This window comes from Cydia strobilella, chromosome 2 (genome assembly GCF_947568885.1).
Source record: "Cydia strobilella chromosome 2, ilCydStro3.1, whole genome shotgun sequence".
NCBI lineage: Eukaryota > Metazoa > Arthropoda > Insecta > Lepidoptera > Tortricidae > Cydia > Cydia strobilella.
The window spans coordinates 12,858,469-12,878,227 of record NC_086042.1 but is presented as its reverse complement, the minus strand read 5'-3'; the positions used below and the strand labels follow the sequence as shown (position 1 = coordinate 12,878,227).

At 38.9% G+C, this 19,759-nt stretch overlaps 1 protein-coding gene across 1 annotated transcript in view; it reads left to right on the top strand.

The window, feature by feature from the left end:
* The window catches only part of LOC134752462 (neuropeptide SIFamide receptor-like), a 157,643-nt gene that overhangs the window by 75,083 nt on the left and 62,801 nt on the right, over positions 1-19,759 (top strand). The window contains exon 2 of the mRNA XM_063688160.1: positions 12,947-13,046. Coding sequence (XP_063544230.1) covers positions 12,947-13,046 — 100 coding nt within the window. The remainder of the gene's footprint in view (positions 1-12,946; positions 13,047-19,759) is intronic.

Here is a 19,759-nt window from a genome sequence, read left to right as displayed (position 1 = left end):
AGAACCGGATTTCAAGGACAGGGCTCTCGGTCGTTTACTATGGTCGTTTTATTCCCGGGCAGTATGATATAGGGATGATTAAATTTGATATATAGATACTTCAGTATAAGCCAAGATTTTACGTGTAAAAAAAATCTTAGTTATTTTACCCACTTTTAAAATATAAACATAATTTTAAATATCCATGCCAAATTGCAGCTTTCTAGCACTAACGGTCAGTGAGGTAAGCCGAGGACAAACGGACATTTATTTATTTATTTATCGTATGACATTACTGTTACTGGACTCTAATCAAATATTGTTCTAGAGATTGATGTTTGCACTCTTCAGATCTAGATGGTCCCTTCACTGAGGTTCGCAAGGTCTTCAGGAGGTGAAAGGGCATTCTAGAACAATGTGTTCGACCGTCTGCTCAGGGTCACCACACACGCACTGAGGGAAGTCACATGCACCAGCCCCATTTATGCCAATGGTAGGCACAGTTTCCAATGTCTGTTCTAATGCGGTTTAATTGACTCCATACCCGGCGGTGTTTGTCGAAGCCAGGTAGAGGTGCTTTTGGGTTGTGTGAAAAGTTGTTCACCCTGAAGTTGTTGGTCATTCCACTCGTTCATCCATGAGTCGTGTATGTCCCACTCGTTGTCAATATGCACCATCCCAAGAGCTGGCGGGTTACGAGACTTAAGTCAGTGGACTTCGGAGAAAAACGGCTCAAGTCTCGAGTGAGGTATTTATGGATAGGCAGCGTGGGTTGGCATTTGATTTTTATAGCCCCTCGGAGATGACACTTTTTTCGCCGTAAGTGTGGTGGTTCTATGTCGCTAAGAGCTTGGAGCCAGAATGTAGGAGTGGGCTTGAGGCAACCAGTGATGAGCCGCATGGGTTCGTTCAGCTGCACATCCACGGAACCAGAATGTGCGCTGTTCATCCATACAGGGGCACAGTACTCGGCTGCAGAATAGACCAGGGCTAACGCCATAGTACACAAGTAGGACGCTGAGGCTTCCCAAGAGGTTCCAGTAAGTTTTTGGACTATGATGTTCCTGGTAATCCTGGTCCTTATTTTACTGAACTTTAGAAGCTGAAGAGCTTCTCGGTGTGCAGTGACACCGAGGTACTTTGGGGCACTGTTGTGCTGTAAGGTTGTATCATGGAATTTATGTGCGAGCCTATTGGACAGGTGGAAACAGCAAACTTCGGTATTAGAGGGTTTTGGGCACAGGCGCCAACGGGTAAAAAAGTCGTCCAACTTCGCCAGATCCCAGACCCCCATGGGTTCTGTTGATTCCATGCTCCGCTGCTGGGTTACGAGGGCGAGATCATCGGCATATCCAAATTGGCGGGATACAGTACCGGGGATGTCATGTATACACTTCGGGCTTTTACCGTAACATATATACAGATTAAACAGCATTGGAGCTAAGACAGAGCCTTGAGGGAGACCATTATTGAGCACTCTCAGTTTACTGGCCGATTCACCAAGAAACACCTGGAAGGTCCTGTTTGTGAGGGTGTCCTCAATTATCCTATAGAGTTTGATACATGGGATGCCCTTAAGGACTTTGTAAAGTAGTCCTTTCTTCCAGACGGTATCATAGGCTGCAGTGAGGTCAACGTAGGCGGCGGATGACTTGAGATTTTTATTAAATCCGTTTTCAATGTGGGTAGTTAACACCAGGACTTGATCATAGATCACAGCAGTTCCGATCTGGTCTAAATCCAGCTTGCTCCGGTGGTATTACTGCGTTGACGGTAACTTGAATGCCGTTGTAGAGTATTCGTTCCAGCAGTTTATGCACGACACTTAGCGGAGCGATTGGCCTATAGCTGTCTGCCCTGTCCTCAGGCTTTCCTGGTTTCAGATTTGCTAATACTTTAGACCGCTTAAGAGAAGGCGGTATCTTTGCCAGTGTCTACGAGTAGTATGGCTGAGTAGAATTTTGCCAACCAATTGTGCGTTTTGGGTCCACTGTGCTTTAGGAATTCGGGATTCCATCATCGCCGCAAGTCTTGTCGGTCGCGATGTCTTCGATAGCCGTGGATAGTTCGGGTATGGTGACAGTAAATCTATATAACATTTCAAAAATATCATTTTAATTCTAATTTCAAGGTCTTACCTTCAATGGTTTAGGTTGTGCTCTGTTAGTATCTATTTAAGTAACTGGACTGTTTTTTATATGTAGGTATTAGATGTTTATTTCTGGGGATAGTATATTATACCGTAAACCGGGGTGAATAGACACGATTTTGAACTTCTAGCTCGATTTTCAGAATGAATTCAAATATCTTAATTAATAAAGTTAAGTTTTTTGTACGAGTCTTAGTTGGTTCTTCAAAATTTCATACTTACGTTTTTTTAATTAAAACCCGCTTATTTTAGAGAAAATCGAGAAAAACTACGCGATTTCGTCATATCCGTAAAACGGGGTCGATATACACGGCATATAGGGTGATTAGAAAAAACAGTCAGGGCTGTCACAAACAAGTTTTTATTTGAAATAGGTTTTTATTAGGATAAACGTAAATAAATAAACTGACTTTCAGTAAATCACTTTTTTTATTAATTAAACTATGACATAATAAAATGTATGAAAATTGTATTTATGTAAAAAATACCCTAATTACAACTTTGCTTACACCAGAAGCATATTCTTTGAGTAATTTTAGTAAGTACCTATTATTTAAGCAGCAGAGATAAAGATTCATATCATTATACATAAAATAAAAATGTATAGGTATGGTAAAATATCATGAAAAAGTGTTCGAACTCAAAGCTCACATTAATATATCAAAATATATGAAACAATGCTTAACACGTATATACTCGCAGATATTTTACATTCATACATACAACACATATACAATATATCTACATATATAAAATGGAGAAAATACGATTTGACAATCCTAGCATTAATATTTCCATTCACCCCCATTCGTTATTCTTCACCCCTCAGTCGTATCTATTCACCCCGATGAGAAGTAAAACCGGTTATGATTTATTTTTTTGCACATTTATCTTTAATTTATAAGGAAAATCGGCGATATCTTTTATTATTTAAATATTAGAAAAACTGCACTACTCAATATCTACACTTTAAATAACACAGTAACTAACCTGTATTTCACTGCTATATTAAAGTTCAGACATGCAATATATCTTACTGTCACATTCACAAGGCCTCACTTCAAACTAAAATATGTATTACTTGTGATCAACTTCATCCTCGATCCGTGTTACCAGATTAAAGATTGAATATTCTACTATAATTGTATCTTGAAAGAATTGATTTTATAATACAACGATGTAAAGGAAAATACTGAAATTTTCTCTTTTCACCGCGTGATTTCTCCTGACCCCGTTTTACGGTGCAATGTTCATTCATTGAAGTCGTTAGTTCAGCATTTTGCGAGACTGCATATTCTATAAACATATCAATTTACACAAGGAATCAGCATGTATATTATATGATAAATAAAATAATAACGTTAATTAAAATAACTCATCAGGGTGGGTCAACTTGACCATGAAGAGGCTTGACCCGGTCAAGCGTCGGCACCCTAGTGGCAAGCGTGCCTTTCAAGCCGAAGGTCGTTAGTTCAAACCCTGGCTCGTACGAAATATCATTTAATATTTTACTACTCTTCCTATAGGTAAGGCTTAGTTGCATCAATTTTTTAGGGTTCCGTACCCAAAGGGTAAAAACGGGACCCTATTACTAAGACTCCGCTGTCTGTCTGTCCTTCTTTCACCAGGCTGTATCACAATATCACATGAACCGTGATAGCTAGAGAGTTGAAAGTTTAAAAACAGAATAAAATAAATATTTAAGTGAGGCTCCCATTGCCATTGCAACGTGATTTTTTTGCCGTTTTTTTGTGTAATGGTACGGAACCCTTCGTGCGGAAGTCCGACTCGCACTTGGCCGGTTTTTGAGATTACGTTGCCGAGCAGTACCTAGACTCCCTTAGGTAGCTGTGGCAAGAAATCCGGTACAACGCTACGATGGCAACATAACAACCTATATTTTTATTTCAAATAAACTAATCGAATTTAAACAAACTCTTCCTTAAAGAGCATTTATATACGTACATAAAATAGCACATCAGTTTCCAAAGCATGTTACCGACACCAGTACACTGATATCAATTTTGTGGCCGTTGTGAGTAGTAATCGCTTAAGTATAACAGGGGCTAATTTCTCAAACGGTATTAGACTAATATTCATGGAGACTATATAAAGGAGCCAAATCTCTATGTATGAAAAGTGTTCATCAAAAAACAGTAATTAGGCGGCGCCACCATACACCGAAATACTACCAAAAACAACCTACGTAATTTGGTCGGGTTATTTGTTGCCTTATATGGTTCATGTTATACTCATGTCCCAGAGCCTAACTAGCGCCACCGTAGAGATTAGGAACTATTATTTAAAGCTGAAAGCGGTCACTTTTGCAACAATTCTGCCATAAGAGATTGGCATCCTTTCTATACCATCCATACTAATATTATTAGTCCACTAACTAACTGTCAAGTCGTATGGGTTACCATGGCAACACACTAATAATACTAGACTAATACCGTTCGAGAAATGGGCCCCATGAGGCGTATTATGATGTAATAACAGGTTATGAATTTAATCTGGATTTGTTATGGATGTGATTTGTCAGTGTCAAAAGTGACATTTCTTCAACAAGGAATGCCTCCATATCATTCTTTATCTTTATTTGAATCGATTATAGATTGTAATTCATCTTATATACATACTCGTAATATATATAAGCGTGCATTGAATTAAATATAAGTATGTTACTTACATATACAAGTATGTAGTACAAGTATACTTACATTACAAATATAAGTATGTTATACTCCAGCAATCAAATTATTAGGTTATTTTATTGGATGTCAACTTCAGGTCAAGGTTAAAATATAGGTTATAAAAAACAAATCACAAGCAGCTGTATCATTAAACCCAAATCAGATTCATTAGTAACCAAGTTAAATCGATACAGCCCAAATGATTGCATTCCACCTTACAAGGAAATTGCAACCCTACCTCGCCCGTCTACGATACAGAATTTATTGAAGACGTTCTGTCATTTCCAACTTTTGTATTGTAATGCGTCGTGATGGGACAAGGCCAATCGAAAGAGAAGGAATAGGTGGTGTTTGTGAGTGTGAGTGAAAGGGAAGATTGCAAGGCTGCGGGTCACAGGTAGTACAGTGACCTGGCCCAGTTTTAGATGCAGGGCGGCGTGTAAATATTGATTTGGTGACCTGTGCCAACTTGTTGCTTGGGTTCTGTAAAGATGCTAGTTGTTCTGTTTTTTTCATAATGAAATTTTAATGATCTATACTTTCAATCGGAATTAGGCTATGTAGCCGAATTCGATTCGATTTCTTTGTGAAAAGTAGGTAGTTGGCTGATGACGGTAAAAAAAAGTTATTTGTTTAAAGTTTATATGTTTTTACTTCGGAAAGGTGTATTGTTGATACCATAAATGAATTCAGCACCCCCGATTTATACGAAAACGATCCCAAACCCGGCCTAGCATGTTCACCGATATAGATAATCAAGATAAAAATGAGAGCCCTAAATAAACCTTGAAGAGCGGATATCTCAAACCTATACAAGATGTCGAAAAACTTGACTGAATAAAACTTGTAACAAATTAAATCTTTTTTCATTTTGTATAAGTGGCCAAGTCGCTCAGACGCATAGTTTCCGAGATATAACCAAAAAACCGAAAAATGGAACCTTCAAACCCCCCTCTCCCCCCCAGCACCAGGGTTACGGCCGGGGACTTTTGATATGTTCATCTCCTAACTAGTCGAAACAAAGCTACGAAGTTAAAAATTGTGTTCCTTGCATTTCCCTCTATACTTTTTTTTGGGCATTTATTTCCTGGCCTATATTGTATAATAAGTAGGTAGCTATCGGTATTTCGTTCATTAATAGGTAAAGCAGTCTTAGGTATTTCGTGCATTAGGTAATTAGGTATAACACCTTTAGGTGTTCCGTGCATTAGGTATATTAGCTTTAGTTATTTCGTTCAATAGGTAAATCAAGTTTAGGGGTATCGTCTATTAGGTATATCGACTTTCGGTATTATACATGTATAGGTATTTTGTTCATTAGGTATAACAGCTTTAGGTAATATATCCATTAAGAAAATCAACTTTAGGTATATCGTTCATTAGGTATATAAGCTTTAGGTGTGTCGTCCATTAGGTATATCAGCTTTAGGTGCTTCGTGCATTAGGTAAAACTAGAGACCCGTTGCGGCGTCAACACGCCGCTAGAGTATGGTTCTAAAAGTTAAGTTGCCTGTCCACTGGAGCGGAGCGGTAAGCGGGAAAAAAATCCAGCAATAGAATTTCATTAAAATTTCAGAGCGGAGATTTTTCCTCGCTCATCGCTCCGCCACCTCGCTCCGCTCCTGTGGACAGGCAGCCTAAGACTGAACGCTTAATGAAATCATGTGACGTCTTCAGATGAATCACTGGCTGTCACTATCTATTTGATGCTGACTATACCCACAGAATATGAAATCATATACATAATTATCCATACTAATATTATAAATGCGAAAGTCTGTCTGTCTGTCTGTCTGTCTGTGTGTTACCTCTTCACGCTTAAACCGCTAAACCGATTTAGTTGAAATTTGGTATACAGATAGTTTGAGTCCCGGGGAAGGACATATGATACATTTTATCCCAGAAGTCACCCCTCAAGGGGGTGAAAAGGGGGGTGGAAATTTGTATGGGGAATCAATAACCGCTCAATCGATTTAGATGAAACTTGGTATGGGGATGGTTTGAGCTGTGGGAAAGGATATAAAATAACTTTCATCCCCGAAATCATCCCTTAAGGGTGTAAAAAGTGGGGTGGAAATGTATAGTGTGGACCAATTTGGGGGTGAAAAAAGGATGGATTAAAAAGCAGATTTGCTTAAGAATTAAGATACCCAAATTACAAATTCCACGCAGACGAAGTCGCGGGCAAAAGCTAGTTTCTTATAAAATGGCGATAATTTTAGCGTATTATATTTCGGTCGCGTAGCACCTACCAGCATGTTTTGTGATCGTTAGTTTTGATGCAAAAAAGACATAATTATTGTCTATCTTTTCGCATCTTTCTAAACTAAAAATCATGATACGCGACCGCGATATGATACGGTAAATCAAGATTTCGTGGATAGGATGCCTTCTTGTCATTTGGCTCTCATGCCTAAAATTTCATAGGGCTAGAGTATAATTTATATTTAATTCTCTTTTTCCTATTATTCATGAGACTGAAGTTTACAAACATTTTACAAACATTCCGTGACATTCCGTGTCTGGGCTATACCGTGAAAATCGAAGTTCAAATTGCGGGCATCTTTCTCTGTCACTCTAATTACGCCTTCATTCGAGTAAAAGAGAAAGATCCCCGCAATTTGCGAATTTCGGTTTTCGCGGTAGACCCTCTGACCTAATAATAGACATAGTATATACACGTAGTTATAGACATGAAACCGAGCGACCAAGGGTAAGAGAAAGACATATTCATGTATTGACAGTTTCATGTATGGCAGCATAATTCTTTTTAGGGTTCCGTACCCAAAGGGTAATAACGGGACCCTATTACTAAGACTCCGCTGTCCGTCTGTCTATCACCAGGCTGTATCTCACGGACCGTGATAGCTAGACAGTTGAATTTTCACAGATGATGTATAAAATTTATGTTGCCGCTATAACAACAAATACTAAAAAGTACGGAATCCTCGGTGGGCGAGTCCGACTCGCACGTGGCCGGTTTTTTCTCTTTCACTCTTATAAATTTCGGTATTTCGCCATCGTCTCCATTTCATTTGGCATTTTTTCATGGTCGGGTTATGCCATCATAGCAAACCCGACCATGAAAAAATGCCCGGTCGGTGATAAAGATAAAGCATGGCACTATTTTCTCTTTCCTCTTATAGGAATCGCAATAAGACTATCTTTCTCTATCAAAGAGTGTCAGGCCCTTGAACCTAATTTAGTTTTTTTTTTAATTTACTTTTTTGAAAGTATGTACAACGACTGGACCGCGACCTTGGTACCGTCAAAATATCTCTTTCTCGCACTCGGCGTACGGCAGCCCACCTTAAGCGCCTAACACATTACCGCACCGCACTGGTCATTGTGCGATGCACCTATAAGTAAGAGCGAGAAAGAGATATTGCTTTCTCGCTCTTACTTATGCGTGCGTCACACAATGACCTTGGTGCGGTGCGGTAATGTGTTAGCCGCTTTATAGCCGTATTTAACAGACTATCTTAAAAGCCGTTAGAGACTACCACACCTCACCGCGACCTTGGTGCGATGCGGCGCACGTATCGATAGTGCGCAAGGTGGTCACCGTACGTACGTTAAGGACGCAGCTATAAGTTAGAGCGAGAAAGAGATATTTTGACCGCACCAATACGGCTTTTCGAGATATTCTCTTTCTCGCTCTCACTTATGGGTGTGGCGCACCAAGATCGCGGTGCGGTGCGGTAGTCTGTTACGGATTTTACACACGATCGCACATACGCCGCACTGCACCAAGGGCGCGGACCGATGCGGAAAATGCGGTTGGCCGGTCGAAATAATTAATAGAGGGCGCCAGCATAGCTTGCCCTGTCAATCCCTAGAATTGTGTCAAATTTTTGTTTTTTTAATGCCCTGGATGCCAGCCCTTTAAGCCAAATCTTATAGAAAAAGGGGCAAGCTATGATGGCGCCATCTCTGCAAACCTTTGACAGTTGCCAACCCCATTGGCTGACCGTTTACCTTAAAGATCCGACATCATTTAACATCCTCATAAGAACAAACCTCGCCGTACGTGCTTTTTGAAGTAAATATTTTTTTTATGGTTTATGGTGGCCTGGTGGGCTACAAATTCTGTCCCTCACGGGCGCACGCGGTACGCCACTTCTATAGGATCCTACCTTCTATGTGCCAAAGCAACAATAAAATAAACATGTGTCATTTTGATGAGTACTATGTGGATGACACATGTCTGACATGTTGTCAAACACAATAATAAAATTTTATGGTGTTTTAATATAATTTTTAGTGTGGTGTATGCATGTTACAGTCTCAAAACAAATATTTGAATGGATTGGATACCTTACATACATTGGATATAGGTTTGAGTTCAATTCAATCTCAAGTCAGAACAAAGGTCACGTGGTACATTTTTTCAAATTAACTTTTTAGTACTTTTTCGGGAAAAAATCAAAAACTAAGAGCTTATTGCAAATCTGTAGCATGAGACGAATCTAATGACATATAATTTATTAAAATCGAACCGTAACTGTAGATCTGATAGCCATAACAATATATATATGGATAATGGTACGGCACCCTATGTGCGCGAGTCCGACTCGCACTTGGCCGGTTTTTTACATTTAGTCAATATGCATATGTAGTGACACGGAACCTTTCTATCACGAGTCCAACTCGCACTTGACCGTTCTCCACATTTTAAATAGGTATGCGAAAAAAGTTTGCATATATCAACATTTTTAAAATGAAAACAACCTGGCAATTTAGAGTATTGACATAATAGTCCCCTTTAAAGTTGACACAATATGTTTACTGTCATTCATTGTCAACAAACTGTAAAATTGTTTTTGTATTTTCGTACATGTTTTAAGTGTTGCGGATATTATGTTGCCCTCAAAAATAATATTTCATCATGCTGAACAACTTACTGCAGGTTTGAGTGCAATTCATGTTTATTATTATTTGATCATCTTGACATCTTGAGTCAAAATAGGGATCACATGTCACGTGGTCAAACTCACAAATTAACAACTTTTTCAAATTAATTTTTCAGTACTTTTTCAGAAAAAAATAAAAAATCCAGGAGTTTTATGCAACTCTCCAGCATGAGACGAATCTAATGACATATCATTTATCAAAATCGGACCATAACTGTAGATCTGATGGGATAAACAAAAATCGGCCTCGCGTAATATATATATAGATAGATAGGTTTAGGTGGAACGTGCGTTAGGTAAAACGTGCATTAGGTATATCGTGCATTAGGTGTTTCGTCCATTAGGTTAAATCAATTTTCGGTATTCTGATATGTAACCTTTAGTGTAATCTATAGGTAAAGAGCTATTTTGTATAATTTTTTCAAAAATAGTTTCAAGTAGTTTCGGAGATAAAGGGGGGAATGGTAATTTTTTGGCTATTTACTCAAATAACTTCTAAACTATTTATTTTAAAATTCCAAAGAAAATACAATTATGTTTCTCATAACTAGCTCTTTTATTCGATATCTTACACGATATAGTTTTAAAAAACTTTATTTTTAATTTTCTCATTTACCCCCCAAAAGTGGCTGTGGGTCACAAACTTACGTATGTATACCAAATTTTAAATTAATTGGTCCAGTAGTTTCGGAAAAAATAGGCTGTGACAGATGGACAGACGCACGAGTGATCCTATAAGGGTTCCGTTTTTTCCTTTTGAGGTACGGAACCCTAAAAACATATAAACACATTATAAAAAACTTAACCTCGGGTGCCGCCAGCAGCGGGGCAGGGCCCAAGCTGCCGGTGGTCAGGGCCGAAGAGTGAGGAACCGACGTATTATACCTGCGCGCCGTGTCCAAAATTACCGCCTTCTGCATCTGACCCTTGATTCAACCACCCAGCAAGAGTATCTCTAGGTGTTGGTCGAGACTCTTCCCTGTGAGACCGTTCGCTGACACGACTATCGGAACAATGATCGTTGAGTCAACATCCCACATGGCGGTAATCTCGTGAGCCAAGACTATGGATTTGCTGGATTTGTCCTTCTCGGCTTTCACGAGATTCTCATCATGGAGGATGGAGCACAGTCCGGCGCTGCGATCGGTCTATCAGCACGATGTTAGGCTTATTGGCAACAATAGTTCTGTCAGTAATGATAGATCGATCCCAATAGAGCGTGACACGACAATTTTCGAGAACTGGCGGAGGTAGTACGGCACTTCGCGGTCCACAAGGCCGTATAGGAGAGCAAGCTGCTGGTGAATAATTCTGGCTACGAGATTGTGTCTGTGCAAGTACTCGCCGTTAGCAAGATAAGAACAACCGGAAATAATATGCCTGAGTGACTCTCCGGGACGGCGGCATGCGGCATGCCCGACAAATGTCGATCGTAGGTACCGTCCTTCAGGATATATCTTCGGTAGTTATTCGTCATAATAACTTCGTCCGCAATTGCACAGGCAAAACCCTCGGTTTCTCCGAATAGGTCCTTGAATCGTAGCCAGTTCATCGACGCGGGCAAGTCTACATCGGGTCCCATGAGGGCCTTGTAGAACCGCCCGTATAACTGCTTAACCTTCCATACCGCCTTGCGGTCCTCGGTGCTTAGTACTACAGGTTTGTGCCAGTTCTCGTTTGCCAAGGAAAGCGGCTTGAGGCTCCTGTCTGCTGCCAACACAATACGATGCATCCCATACTCGTAGTTGAGGAAATAATTCCTGAGATTTTACACCTCACGGTTGTGGAGATTTTTGGCGTTTAGGAAGCCGCGACCTCCTCATTTACGTGGGATGTACAATCTCATAAAAGACGAGCGCGGGTGTAGCATACGGTGTGTGGTGAGCAGCTGTCGGACCCTCCGATCCAGGGCATCCAGCTTGGTCTGAGTCCACCTTAGTATGCCACAGGAGTATGTGAGTAGGGGCATTATTCAGGCGTTGAAGGCGCGCACTTAGTTCTGTTGCCTCCTGACAAAATACTGTTAAGGACTTTTGTGAGCCGACTGAAAAAGCGCTCCTTCACCGACCGTCTAATATCCTCGTCCTCAATACCCAACGACTGTGACATACCAAGGTATTTATAGGCTTCTGATTCAGAAATAGATCTAAAAGTCATTGTCTCAAAGTTGTAGATTTGTTGAATTTATAACCTTTCCCTGCTGTACAGGTGCCGCACTGGTAATAACGCACATTTATCGATGCCAAACTCCATGTTTATGACACTACTAAAGACTTCGGTGGTTTTCAGTAGCTCCAACAAGTCTTGGCTATTTAGTGCAAATAATTTGAGGTCATCCATGTACAGAAGGTGAGAAATGACTTCACCCTCTCTCCGAAGCCGGCAACCTAGCCCCAAATCCTTCAGCAGGGTGCTGAGGGGATTTAGAGCAAGGAAGAACCACAGGGGACTGTCGCCCTGAAATATTCCTCGCTCAATCCTTTTAAAATCCAGGGCGGTCATCCCCGCCTCCTGGTTGACGAAGGACTATGCTGTGGTCCACTGCCTTATACACGCGCTTAGGAATTGAAGGCTCTTCAAGCTGTATCAACTTTAACAGTAATTATTATTTACAAGCTCATCGTAACTTTAGGTTATAGAGATATAACCAAAATTAAATCTAAAGTATTGAAGCAAAAGAAACTCCAGTAAAATCGTCTATTTAATATTATTTTCCGTTACTGGTTTAAAACATTACACAGTTAGAACATCAGATTTTCTACGAATTTATGAATTATACCTATAGATAAGATTAATTTTATACTTTTATGTGTTATGTTAATGAAATTAGTTTTGAATCGACCTTTTTAGGTATATGTTTAACCTTTAGTATGCCAGTGCACCTCTATATTCAACTTACTTAAACATGTCATGATCGCTATATAAATGGTAAATTGTTACGAAAGGTTAGCGTAAATAATTATGTTCGCGAAACTTTAGTGCCTAAATCCATTTTACACGTCTGACTATCAAGATAGCACTCAGAATGTTTCACGTGTGTGTAAATTTAATTAATTTATGCACTCACGGTGTCTAGTGCTACATTTTGCAGCTTTATCAGTCTATTCTATTTTTAATGTTATACCGGCACGGCACGTTGATTTTGGGTAACGCCACGATAGCAACAACAAACCGGCATAAAAGATTTGAATGCGTGTTGTTTTTGTCCGCAGCATGGGTGCTGGGATGGCTCATGTGCAAGACGGTGCCCTACGTGCAGGGCTTGTCCGTAGCCGCCTCCGTCTACAGCCTCGTCGCAGTCTCCTTAGACAGGTCAGTAGCTTCTAATAACTTCATTTAGGTTCAAGTTTTTAGGTTCGACAACCATTAAATGTACTAATCTACATACTGTAAGATGAAGATGTATACTATGTTGAGTCTTGTCATTATAATCAGGTGAGACTCAACATTATACAGGCCATTCAACTTAAAACTACATGACGCTTAACAATTATGAAAATAAAACATTCACATATAGGTAACGTAAGGTAAATATTTCGCAGAAACTGTAAAAAAACCTTTTGTGCAGGCAAATGAAAATTTTCGTGATTTAAATGCCAAAAGCGAACAAGGCACTACAAGTCCACAAATTTGTCTGACTGCTTTTCATTTCAACTTTCTTTTACCCAATCGTCAAAAGGAATTTTCATACAGTCCTACCCAGAGGCAATCGCGACTGCAACCTACCCGAGCCCTTATTGTGCGAAATTCTGCGATTGTGTCCTACTTGCATTGTCCCGAAAAAAAGCCGAAGGTCGCATCTAAAATGCGGCCCAAATCTTTGGGTCCTAGCACCTTGACCCGGTAGTGATAGACCCTATTATAATAATATATCGGTGCGTGTTGACAATTGAGCAGCCCCTGCATTCCAAGCTCTGACCTCGCGTGCCGAAAATTTATTAACGGGAGCCTCGAAGTAATTTAAAAATTTGATCGATGGACACCATTTGCTGCAATTTATGAAACCGAGGTCCTGTAATGTTTGGCAAATTCCTAACGGTTCAGGAAAAGTTCAACGTTTAAGGTTATATACAGGATGTAACAAAAATAGTGGGGCATATTCGGTATCTTGTTCAGATTAGGAAAAAGTACAAGAATTTTTTTTGCGGTTTGTACCAATGAGTTTTTCGGAACTTATGTAGGGTCGACCGAGGCGATTTCGATCACTGGGGAAATCGGATCAAAATAAGCATTTCTGTCAAATTTGAAAAATCGCGGATAGTTACAGCCAGCAAATCAGCGTCCCGCGTTCGCTCTGTTCCCGCCGCAGGCCACCACAGTTACTGCCAGTGGATAAGACTCACGCATCAGGCACGGTGACGCTTCCCGATGAGTCGTTCGTGCAGATATATTGTGATTTTGCCTCCGATGTAAAAATGTGCTAATACACTCCGTGATAAAAGTAAATAAAAAGGCTAAAGATTAGTAATTGTTGTTACTTATGGTTAACCATGCATGGTGTTTCCTGATTTGGTTTTATTTTTACTGCTTTTAAAGGTATATTTCCGTTAAGCGAAAATAATTTGAACCTATGATACGGGGTTATTCGGATCATCTGATTGGGGGGGGGGGGGGGGGGGGGGCATTTAGGATCACATTGTAAAACTATTTTTTAGACGGTTTTGTGTAGCTTTTTGTATGTTTGCATGTTTTAGATGGTTCGTACGTATAATAAAGAGACCCACCAGGGGGAATGTTCAGCAGCAAATATGACTCCAGCTGCTCATAAGGTACTAACTAAACAGCTATTCCTACGTCGAGCTGCAGAGTTGTACAACGTACCGTCCACGAGCTTGCAAAGACGAGTCACAATGTCTCGAGCTTTAGTAAAAAGCCGTGCACTGTGGGACATTGTTTTGTTACAAACAACTAACTTTCTGATATATGGGGTGAATCGGATACATGTGATATTCAAGCTTTGGTTTGTAATCGTTGGTTTATTTTGTTTATTTTCATTTAAGTTATTCGATTTTGTTGCCAAATGGCCATTAGGATGTTTTGGATTTATTTTTTGAATATATATTAGCATATAGGAGTAATTTTATGCTGCGCTTTCTATGGATATAAAAAAGGGAACTAGAAAAGTGAAATATAAATAATGCTCAAATGCAACATTTAGGACATCAATGATAGTTGATCGCAATTAGTTGTCCTTTGTGATTCTTAATCATATGTTTAACATTGTTAACTATTATTATTTAAAATTTTATGACACAGTTTTTATTGATCCGTTTTACCCCTAAAAATGGGGCGAATCGGATTTTCTCAGAGGTTTTGTATTTTATTTTTCATAAATTATATTTCAGCTTGATTTGATGTCTGACCCTTGGATTCTGTTAATTAATAAATAATTTGTCCAATTAAATATTAATAAAAACAGTATCACATTAAAAAGTTGTATTTATTTACGGTCAAACAAAAAATGACCCGATTCGCCTCGATTCGATTCTACCCTACGAAATATCATTTGATATTTACCAATTGCTTTTCGGTGAAGGAAAACATCGTGAGGAAACCGGCCTTATCCTAATAAGGCCTAGTTTCCCCTCTGGGTTGGAAGGTGAGATGGCAGTCGGTTTCGTAAAAACTAGTGCCTACGTTAACTCATGGGATTAGTTGTCAAGCGGACCCCAGGCTCCCATGAGCCGTGATAAAATGCCGGGTTATCCCATTATTGCGAGGAAGATGATGATGATGAGAGGAAAGGGAAATGAAACCTGATAGCGGGAAAAAAATCGCTGTCTCGCTCTTGCAAGTTATGTAGATACTCGTACTTAGCACAGGCAGAGGACGCTCACCAAGCGTGCAAAGGGCGGACCGTGTTGTCCTTCGTTTAACGGGTGTGTCGTAGAAATAGTAATATGAGATTTTCATCACGTATCAAATCAGTACCTGTATGAGCATAATTATGCACTGTATGAGCATAAATAGAATCACGAAAGATATTTAAACTTTTAAAAATATATCGAGCCCAAAATAATTAATCATGATCTAATTTCTTTAACTATCTGGTGTCATCACCTTCCCTTAGTTATATTTGTACGAGGGCCTTTATATTGATCTATTTCTTTATTTAAATCCTTGACATTTATAATATTTATATTTAACTAGTCTTTTTTACCTGAATGAATTGAGACATTGTCAACTTCACATGCAACACTACAACCTTACTCTTTTCAACGTTGGATAGTCTGGGGGCGTTCAAATATTACGTAACGCATTTTTCGAAGATTTTTGACCCCTCCTCCCCAACGTGTAGCGCGCCGTAACGTTTTCCTGTAGCCCCCCCCCTCGCCCTACCTAAAAGTTACGTAACACCAAAGTGACCATTTTTACCTAAAAGTCACAATTATGTTTAGGAAAGTATAATCATAAAATTGAAGAAATGAGCGACCGTGTATGAGGAATGTTATAGCATGAAAGTAAAGGAAGCGAAAGAGGTATGTCAGGATCGTAGCAAGTGGAAATCCGTGGTTTCAGCCTACCCCTCCGGGAAATAGGCGTGATTATAACGATATTTATTTAAAAAAACATGTTACGTAACGCCTTGCTTCATAAGTCAGAAACGCGCATGTCTTTCGTATAGGCGCACGCGCCCTTCATATAGCAACATCCATACCATACCCTACGAAAACCGCTTAGCGTTGCTTGTTAGTCTCCTTAGGCTACGGTGGCCAAAATCGAGAAAAAAACTGTCTTAAAATTGAATTTAGCAAGGAGCAGGTACCACAGGGCCTCATGAGTTACAAGGAGGTGTCGTTGACCAACCCGCCGGGGGCGCCGGGCCCGGCGGCCGGGGCGCGTACGAGTTTGAAGGTATCGCGGGCTGCGGCAGCTCGCGTATCTTAGCTGTAAACTTTTGGCTTTGGTTTGGTTTGGTGGTATGATTCTAGTTTCTACTAGTTGAAAGTATTATTTTTTGTCTCGTAGAAAAAGTATTGTATACAATAGTGATATAATCAAGCTTTTCAATCTCGTACCTTACTTAAGCAACTCAGCAAGCTTCGTTGCTTAATAAACACGGTACTCGACTGAAAAGCTCTCTATTATATCACGATTGTATAAAATACTATTATTTAATACTTCGGTATACCGTGTGGACAGTAAATGAGCTTTTAAACATAAACAATAAATATACCTATCTAAATTTACTAAATACCTACAATTGTGTAAAAAACTGTTTTCAGTCTGTAAAAAGCGACAAAGTGTTTTACTATTAAGAATGTTATTTAGATATACAGCCAGCTGCAAAGAAGCGTAACCCCTTCATCGTGGTATCAAAATGTCATATTTTTAGGGTTCCGTACCTCAAAAGGAAAAAACGGAACCCTTATCTTATAGGATCACTCGTGCGTCTGTCTGTCCGTCTGTCACAGCCTATTTTCTCCGGAACTACTGGACCAATTAAGTTGAAATTTGGTACACATATGTAAGTTTGTGACCCAAAGATGGACATGTAACGTAAACAAATTAATTTTAAACACGGGGGCCACTTTTGGGGGGTAAATGAGAAAATTAAAAAATAAAGTTTGTCAAACTATATCGTGTTACATATCAAATGAAAGAACTCATTGTGAAAATCTCAAAAAAAATTTTTTTATAATTTTAAGATAAATAGTTTAGAAGTTATTCAAGAAAATAGGCAAAAAATGACCATTTCCCCCTTTATCTCCGAAACTACTGGGTCAAAAATTAAAAAAAAAATACACAAAATAGATCTTTAGCTATAGATCACCGGAAAACCTATTAGAAATCTGCAGTCAAGTGTGAGCCGGACTTAATTACTTAGTTTTTGATCCGACCCCTACGGGTTTTATAAAGACATTTCACATAAAAATACATTGTTTAAATTGCGTAATATACGGAACCCTTGGAACGCGAGTCCGACTCGCACTTGGCCGGTTTTTTAGTTGCTAAGAATACAAAGTTTCCACTATGAGTGGAATGGATAAAGCTTCTAATTTGAAGCTATCCAGAGATGTGATTTTAGCTGACTATTCGCGCATTCCGGCATCGTGACTAACGTGACAAGCAATAATTATTACACCTTAAATGGCTTAAATATTCGGCCATGAGCCCAAGGACTGCACAAATCTGTGTGTAATGACTCTGATTCAACCTTCGCTAAACCCTCTCATAGGCAACATCATGTCAATATTGGAGTTGAAATATTAGTCAATTATCAAAAGCTTGTAACTTTCTGATTGATCTTCGACTATTCGAATTGCCAATACTTATTACCAACGGACGCAAGTGATTGTTCTAGTAGGGTGGCCGAACAGGATTTAGGTTACTTTCGTCTCATGTCGTCTCGGACATGGGTATATTTGGTATCATTACATTCAGTATGATGTCCTGAATACAAATATATGAGATGACAAGCGCGAAAGTGCTGGGGGTAGTTGCTGTGACGTCATAAAGTCGGCAGTACAAAGTTTTTTACTTTTTTTCTTTTAAAATACTAAGGGCTTTATGAGTAGATTACAAATGAAAGGGCTTTATGAGTAGATTACAACTGTAACATTTTCACTACTTGGTCTAACAAATTATTAAAAAACTCAAAAATTTCACAATCCACAGTTGACTTTGAAGTGCTTTAAATTGAAAATTACTGAATGTATGATTCCAAAATATATACCAAATGTCTGTGAATATCCTCTTTATAACGTTAAAAAATAATTAACCAGATATATCAAAAAATAAAAATAAAGTACATCAAGTTGAATAACAGTATAATTTTCTGTTACATTAAACTGCAACTATTATTAAAACAAACACAAAACCTGGCTATTTACATATATATTGTTGAAAATGGTCTTTTCACTAGCTCTGCTTTCATTCGGAACCCATATTGCTATAGTAAGAAAAAATAATCAATTCCCCCCTCCCTTTTTTTATTAGCGGGCTCCATTTCGAAAATTTATATAGCCTATGTCACTACCACAATTCTGACGAATTCAACCACATCTCATATGTCAAAAACCGTCCAGTGGTCTGGGCTGTATAGGGCGTGCCAAATAAATACATACCCACGTTCGAAAAACATTACCCTCCTGATGTAGTCGGGTAAAAATACGTTTCCAGTAAAAAAATAGAATAAAATGGTGTTTTTACCCGACTACATCAGGAGGGTAATGTATTTCGAGCGTGGGTATGTATATATGTCCATTTATTTGGCACGCCCTACAGCCTAAACGGTTCGACGGTTTTTGACATATGAGGTGGTTGAATTCGAGAGAATTATGGTAGTGACAAAGGCTATATAAATTTTGAAAATGGCGCCTGCTTATGAAAACATGGAGGGGGGACTGTTTTTTTCTTTTCTTATTATAGCAGTATGGATACCAAATGAAAGCTAGTGAAAAGACCATTTCAAAAATACATATATGTAAACAGTCAGGTTTTATATTTGTTTTAATAATAGTTGCAGTTTAATGTAACATAAAATTATACTGTTATTTTGATGTGCTTTTTTATTTTTGGATATATCTGGTTAATTATTTTTTAACATTATATAGAGGATATTGACAGTCACTTGGTATGTATTTTTGAATAATCCATTCAGTAATTTTCAATTTAGAGCAGTTCAAAGTCAACTGTGGATTGCGAAATTTTTGAACATTTTCTAATAATTTGTTAGACCAAGTAGTGAAAATGTTACAGTACTTATGTTTAATGTTATATATTTGTGATCTGGTCATAAAGCCCTTTCATTTGGTATCCCACATGGTATGTTTAAAAGAAAAAAGTAAAAAACTTTGTACTGCCGACTTTATGACATCACAGCAACTACCCCCACCACTTTCGAGCTTGTCATCTCATACATTTGTGTTCAGGATATCATACCGACCGACCGACCATAGATCTCACTAATGCTATGACTAAAATACATAAAATTCGGTAAAAATATTTTCCATAATGTTTATATCCAGGGAGGTAAATGAGGACTACGTTTGTATGGAGAATGGATCGTAACCTTTCCTCTT